Below are 7,500 nucleotides of genomic sequence, written 5' to 3'. Positions count from 1 at the left end.
AACCAATCATTTCGGTCTAAATGCATAAAAAGTTCTTCTGATATAATCCCAGTGAACAGCTTCCACATTAGGTCGGTAATCCTCAGCCATATTTCCCTTATCCGGATCCTTGATAACTAGTGTAGCCCGGCTATGTATTATCCACTCAGGTACCCGTCCCTCATTGAGACTGCCTACAACTGACTAGCTATTCTACCCTGCACGAGCTTCAAAGTCGTCAGCCAGAATCCCTGCACATTATCATTGCCAGGGTTTTCCAGTTTAGTAACTTTTTCAACTGCTTCCTGATCTTGACCACAGTTATGACTAAGTCCTCTTGAGTTTCCACCTGTTGGTTTTTCATATACTTTAGCCAAGCTGTCTCCTTATTGTGTTCAACTGGCAAAGCCCAGAACAATTTAGTTTCCACTACATTGGGCATTGGCTGCTTTTGATGGTCTAACTGATCGACTTGTTTATAGAATTACCTCTGGTTAGTCTCAAACAATGTATTTTGCTGGTATTGTCTAATTCTCTCCATGTATCTCTTTACTTTAGAAGCCTTAGCTGTCATTCGTTGTTTCAGTTCTTCGATACTAATGGCCATAATCTCTTAATCTTGATCCTATACTTTCTTTCCAATCTGGTCTTAATACCCCTTTTTTCATTGCATTCTTGTTTACTTATCTGCGTCATCTGACTCAGGTATGTTCTTAGTTAATTTAGTTTCCCTTGCAGACTTCTCTTCCACCGGGGGTCTTTATGAACTGTTCCATGTTTTCTAGAACGATACATTTCTCGCCAGGTCTGCCAAAAATGTCCGATGTCTCTTTGTAACTGTTCCCAGATTTCCTATCACCATTGGTATTATCCTTCTCTTCACTTTCCATATCCTCTTCAAGTTCCCGGACGTACTCTTCGTACCTGTCAATTTTATTCGTCTTCCTTATTCCAAGATTTAGAGTTTGCAAGGATCGAATCATCTATGATTATGTACTCTTTAACCCCGTTCTTCACCAGGAAAATGTCAAGCCTTCATACTTGGATCATTTTATCTGTCTGGATGTTAAAGTCCCACAGCAGTTCCCCTCATTGTTTTTGCTTACTGCCTGGATAGTACTTTTTCTCTGCATGTTGTAGTCCGCACTTCTAGGTCAGGCCTTAGTGCACTTCTGTAGCTACTCTGTCATGTCTGTCCTTTTCATTGACATCTTGCTGCGCTATTAGTATTGGTAATCAAATGATAACGAGTGAAATTAAAGAATAATTTTACGCGCGTTTTGTCCAACATTGATTTTGTCCAATATATATTTTGGACAATACGCGCTTGAAATTATTCTTTAATTTCACGAGTATACCATTTGATTAGCTATTAATATCATGGGTGACAAATTACGTTCATAAGAATGAAGGGGTGGGGAAGTAGTATACAAAAATTTGGTTTTGTCAACGGAGCTGATAATGTAAATTGGCCACCGTACAGAGATTCTAAAAGATGACGTTTCGAGCGTTAGCCCTTCGTCAGAGTGAATTGGGGAATTGTGGTTTATGTGTAGTTTTTATTTTTCACGTTGCCATGTTACCACCAATAGCGTAGCTCCTACTCTCTTATAAAAACTACACATAGCCCACAAGTCCTCGACTAGCCCTGACGAAGGGCTAACGCTCGAAACATCAGCTTTTAGAATCTCTGCACGGTGGCCAATTTACATTATCAACTCAGTTGACAAAACCAAATTTTTGTATACGTTCATAAGATGCCATTTTGGCACCGTGGAAAAAGTTGCCATGGCAACATTGTAATTTCACATGTGAAATTATAAATTAACGCTGAAATTTCGCGCCAAAATTAAGGAGTAATTTGTCACCCATGTTGTTATTGTTATTGTTATCATTATTATTATTATTATTATTATTATTATTATTATTATTATTATTATTATTGGTAGTAGTAGTATTATTATTATGACAATGAAAACGTATGGATGCCATATGGATCCCCATCCAGCCAACCTGGGGCGTCGGACGTAACCCAGGAGGCCCTAAGGCTAACAACTCTGTAACTAGTATAATATATAATATATAATAAACGTGTAATAAAGTGGCTAATGCCGTTAAACAGTGCTCAATACACTTTTTAAGTGTAGAGCTTTGAATAAGAAGATATAACGAAGAGACAAAATTCTTTACTCCGAGTTTCGTGCTCACGCACTCATCAGAAAGTAGATAGTGCTGCCTGATGAGTGCATGAGCACGAACCTCGGAGTAACAGAGAATTTTGTCTCTTCGTTATATCTTCTTAATATGTAATAAATAAGCTAAAATTGCAAAAAATGTTTCTGTTCACTGTTCTGCTATCTTCAAGAAATCACTTTCAGTGTGTGGGTAATTTTCAGGGTGTGTGAGATTACGGCTCTCTGCATGCGGAGTAGAATTTCTCCTCCTCATTGGACCACCCTCCTAAGACATCTATGATGATGTTATACTGCCGAGTGTCAAACCATGGGAACTTCTGCTTGAGTTCCCAGCGTAGGGGGCTATACTTGGTGATCTTCTCTTCTTGTTTCTTTCCTCTGTTCTCCGTCCACGGGCAGCTCATTTCTACCGCCAGAACTCTCTTCTTCTCGTGATCTATAAATACCCCATCCACTCTGTTCTGCCTCACTTGCTCACTTACTGCAAAGAATAGGATGTCTCAATGTGCTTGGGCCTCGGGTGACTCATAGATGGGTTTGGGAACGACCGAAGAATACCATGGTGGCACTGTATTAGAAAGCTGAAGCTCTCTAAGCATTTCCCAGAACAGTACTTTTAGGGCCGCATTATGACGTGCGAGGTACTTATTCTGCCCAAGCGCAGAACCGTGTCTGCCTATAGATGTCGCGCAAGTCTGTCAGACACCAGTGTTGGGACCACATAAGGTACGACAGCACTGGCATGGCAAGCTGATTGGACGCTTGAACTCTGTTGGCGTCTGACAGTGGGCTCGAAAAGATGGCTGAGAGTCTCTGCGGGTAGATCTTAGTAGCACGCTGCAGAAGCAGCTTCTCTTCTTGAAGTAGCCGTTCTGGTGCTTCTAGGAACCGGTAGGTTGTGTCCTTCAAGCTATCGATGACCGTCTCCCCTGACTTGAACCCTTCAGGTACATTAACCGGAACACCCCTTCTCATATTGATGACATGGCACTTCTTTGGATTCCATTGCAAACCAATGTCCTCCATCGCCTGCTTTGTCATCTTGAGTACTCTGTCAAGTTTTGCTTGAGATGCCGCGAAGACCTTCAAGTCGTCAATATACAGTAGATTTATGACTTCGGACCCTACCGGTCTTGAGAGCCTGTAGCCCTCGGTGGAGCACAGCTTCCATGCTGCTGGGTTTAAGCACAACGTAAACATGCGCAGGCATAGCGAATCTCCTTGGGGTAGACCTCTGTTAAAACTGATCTCAGGGGAAGTCTCATTGCCAACTTTGGTGTTAGCAACTATCCTAGTGCTTCACGCCGCGCATAACTTTCTCACGACTTCGCAGATCCAGACTGGGAACCTGTGGACTAGCATGATCTTATTGAGCCACCTATGATCAACAGAGTCATAGGCCTTGCGCACATCTACCCAAGCTACACTGACAGTTCAAAGTTACTGTCCTGTCAATCAGTAGGTTGTCGGTCGTTCCACTACATCCTGCCTTTGCTCCCCTTAGCTGTTCCTCCATTAGATCGTACACCTTCAGATGTTGATCCATGAGCCCCAGCACGCACAAGGTGAACCATTTGTATAACGTATTTAAACTCGTGATAGGGCGCTGGTTCTCACTGGTGAAATCACCCTGCTTTATATCAGCCTCGTATTACCCTTTGTAAACCACTTAGGATAAGCGCATGAAATGCTGGTGATGGTTTCGAAGGCAGATGTCACGCCCTCATGCAGTGCACATGCTCGCTTCCACCAATAGTTAACCACGCTATCAGGACCAGGCGCACTCCAGTTCCACTTCCTTAGGATAACCTTAACCGCCTCGTTTGTCTCCTGGGTCGAGGCCCCCAGCGTTGGTGAAGGGACACGTTGACTAATAGCCAACTTTATTTCCTTGAGCCATTCTGCATTTTCATCCCCAGTCCCCCTCTCCTCTCAGAGTTCTCACCAAAAACCCTCAGCCTCGACAATGTCACTAAACACACCTTTGCTCGCGCTGGCCTGATCTTCGTTCCGAGCGACTTTGTACTTTGGCCGGGCATTATCTGGATCTTCCGACGCCATCGTCGTTATGGTAGCAAACACCCGACCAGGGTCGTGTTTAAGGACTTTGGCCTCCTCTTGGTTCCTTTTTCTTCCAAAGATAACTTTTAACTTCCTAAGCAGCGACTTCTGCTTCTCGATGAAGCTTACAAGCGACGACGCTGACAAAGACCTGCACTCTTTTTGCAGGAGAGAACGATTTTTCTTCCCTCTTTTTGTCAACTTCAGGTTCTCCTTTACTCTGCTCAACAGCTGTTGCGATGGATAACTTTTTTCTGACCTCTAAGACGCCCTTAAGATATCTTCTCCTCCACCTATCATTCTAAAAGGTCTGGATAGTAGCAGACAAATCGATATTTTAGAAACAACACAACACTTTTTAAATTTAAAAACACGTTTCGACAGAAACTTCTGTCATCTTCAGTTTAAATTACAAAGTACAGAGTTGAATATATAGTGTGAACCAAAATGCTAATTAACTATAAGAACAAAAGGAACATGACAATGTAAAAAATTACAAAGAAAGTTTTAAATTAACATGATAAAGTTGATGATTAAGTGTAGGTTTCTCCCATTGAATATGAATGGCCTCTTTTAAGTTGGAAGGTGGTACAACCGTGATCTAGGGTGCTGAGCACAAAGTGCGGCAATGCCCAGAATTCTGTAAATGTTTAAAAACGTGGGAGGTTTTATCACTGAAAGTGTGCCCACGTACGCGCGGAGAAAAATGCTGGGTAGTTTTGCCGACATAGCAGGCACTAGTGCCTTCTCTTCTTCCAATACTGATCAAAAGATTCAGAAGAGGAATGTTTAAAGTAGCCAAATCCTACAGCGGTTGAAATCCCGTGATTGAAGACACCTTTTTGTCTTGCTTATCAGTAGACAAGTAGCAAAAAACTAAAGGTGCCTGAAAGTATGCTTTACGATGCTTCAATCTTGATCAGCTTTCTTCACGAACGACAATTCTTGGCCAGCCTGCTAGAACGCCCCCGCAGTCATCGCCGCCATTAATTTTGTTCTTGCTGTAAAATCACGCACGGTTCTTATGCTTGTAGAATCAACTGAAATGTCGATACCTTCCTGAAGGTATCGAAGAGCCAGAACATTTACACCGCATGCGCTGACGGAATGTTTGAACAAGAAAGAAAAATGCAGTACCTCCAGACATGGGGCTGGAGCGTCGTACCAAACGAGTCATCCCGGGATTTCGGCCCGTGCGATCGCTTTTGGACGCAGTTGACCCTTCGCTGCTTTCTGCTACCGACCGCGCCCCCGGTACGGCATTGAGGGAGAGATATGTCGGCCCCTAAGCCATATGTACAAATCCCACGCCTACTCACAGCTCCAGACCACCCTTGTCTTTACAATTTAGCGTAAGATTTCGTTGGCTTATATATTGAAGGGAAAACTCATTTTACCTGTCATATGGTAAGCACTGGGGTCACAGATTATAACGTGTACGCAGGCGGCCTGCTGAAGGTAACGTACATTCATGCACAAACCTTATTTCATCTCGAATTTCAGAATAACTACAAGAGCTTATATCATCGAGACATTAGATTTACAGCTAAAATACATAGCATATACAGATACATGACTAAATGCATAATATTTAAAGATACATTAATTAAAAAGACAACCCGCTGTACCAAATGCGGCCATGGATTCTCTTTTAAAACCAGTAAACTCGGTGGTACGGATAAAATCAGGTAGCGCATTCCTGCGACAACTTAGCTGACAAGAAGAAAAAGAATTAAGACCGTAAGTGGTTGTTCTAGGTTAACTGTGGGACACAATGTAATTTCCGCGAACTTGAAGATCATAGGAAGAAGACTGGAGAGAAAACTCATTTTTCATCATTAAAAACAGACTTGTACAGTAATATGAGGAAATTCTTATTGCGCTTATATATTGCAGCACATAGATGTAGAGTGTGACATTAGTGATAGAGCAAATATGAATCTAATTATTCTGTTATTTGCATCATACCGTTCCTTTGACAAGATATTACGAAAGGCATCTCTTTTTTTGCGACGAGGATAACAGCGAAAAAGGCATTACTTTATCGCGAATGTTCTATGATAAAAACTTGTTCAGAAATCAAAACTCTACGTTATCAGCACACACCAGGGCTATTCCTTAGTATGTTGCTAGAAATGTTCTTCTCGCTTTTCCTCCGGCTGTGCTTTCCTCCAGCTGCGCTTCTGGGTAATTATGCCGTTGCATCACAAGGAATGACCTCCGGTTCTCATTTCATTGATATTTGATAAGTGTCGGACCACCCAGTCTTACCAACAAAATACAGCATCCATTGCAGATTTTAGCTTTCAAAACGTGCCCAAATCGTTTCGGTGGGTTCTGGAATTCGTCGACAGAAAGGCCAGAAAGGCAGCTTCACTCGCCAACCGCCATGTGTACAAGAGAACATTTTAGGCGTCCCAGTATGCATGAAACCATCTCTCACCTCGGTCTCGAGAAGATAGACACGCACGGTCCTTATGCCCGTAGAATTATTATTATTATTATTATTATTATTATTATTATTATTATTATTATTATATATCTCCTTTAACTTTATGCCGATTTACAACACAGTAGCCGAGCCCATTCCTTGGGCCTAGGGCTAAAATGAGGTAGAAGTCTTCTCTTACTTGATGGAGAGTGTCTTTCTTGTAGTTCACTAATTTTGATATTACCCGGGATTTGTTTGGTGTATTTCTCCTAGCCCTTTTTTATTAGTCCCAGCGCTCCAATCACAACTGGGATCGTTGTGACCTTCATCCCCCACATCCGCTCAATCTCGATTTCGAGGCCTTTATATTTTGACAGCTTTTCAATAACTTTAACTGAAGTTTTCTTTTCAATAGGGATGGACATATAAATGAGCAGGCAGCTTTTCTCCTGTTTGTCTTTTATTACAATGTCTGGTCTGCTGGCTTTTATCTCACGGTCTGTCTGTATTGGCATATCCCACAAGATTGTGATGTTGTCTCTTTCTGTTACTGTTTGTGGTTCATGCTCATACCATTTCTCTTCTACGTTTATATTTAGCTCTTTGCATATGTTCCAGTGTAGGTATGAGGCAGCTTTGTCATGTCTGTGTAGGTATTCAGTTTTGGCCAGCTCAGGGCACCTTGCCACGATATGATCCATGGTTTCCTGGAATTGGGCACATATCCTGCACATTGGGTCTGTACAATCGTTTAGGATGTTGCTGCGATGGCAATTATTATTATCATTATCATTATCATTATCATTATTATCATCATCAATGCTTTAAACAGGT

General features: G+C 42.0%; 1 protein-coding gene across 1 annotated transcript; it reads right to left on the bottom strand.

Annotated features, from left to right (window-relative positions):
- Positions 1–6,935: 6,935 nt before the first annotated feature.
- On the bottom strand, positions 6,936–7,367 carry LOC138021289 (uncharacterized). The gene has a single exon (XM_068868136.1). The coding sequence runs from the start codon at positions 7,365–7,367 to the stop codon at positions 6,936–6,938; it is 432 nt and encodes a 143-aa protein (XP_068724237.1).
- Between the last annotated feature and the right edge of the window lie 133 nt (positions 7,368–7,500).

Source organism: Montipora capricornis, chromosome 10, assembly GCF_036669925.1.
Source record: "Montipora capricornis isolate CH-2021 chromosome 10, ASM3666992v2, whole genome shotgun sequence".
Classification (NCBI taxonomy): domain Eukaryota; kingdom Metazoa; phylum Cnidaria; class Anthozoa; order Scleractinia; family Acroporidae; genus Montipora; species Montipora capricornis.
This window is presented reverse-complemented; position numbering and strand designations above follow the sequence as displayed.

Bases quoted from the DNA above. Each gene is read 5' to 3' on its own strand.
- LOC138021289 (XM_068868136.1), bottom strand. From the start codon at position 7,367: ATGGATCATATCGTGGCAAGGTGCCCTGAGCTGGCCAAAACTGAATAC.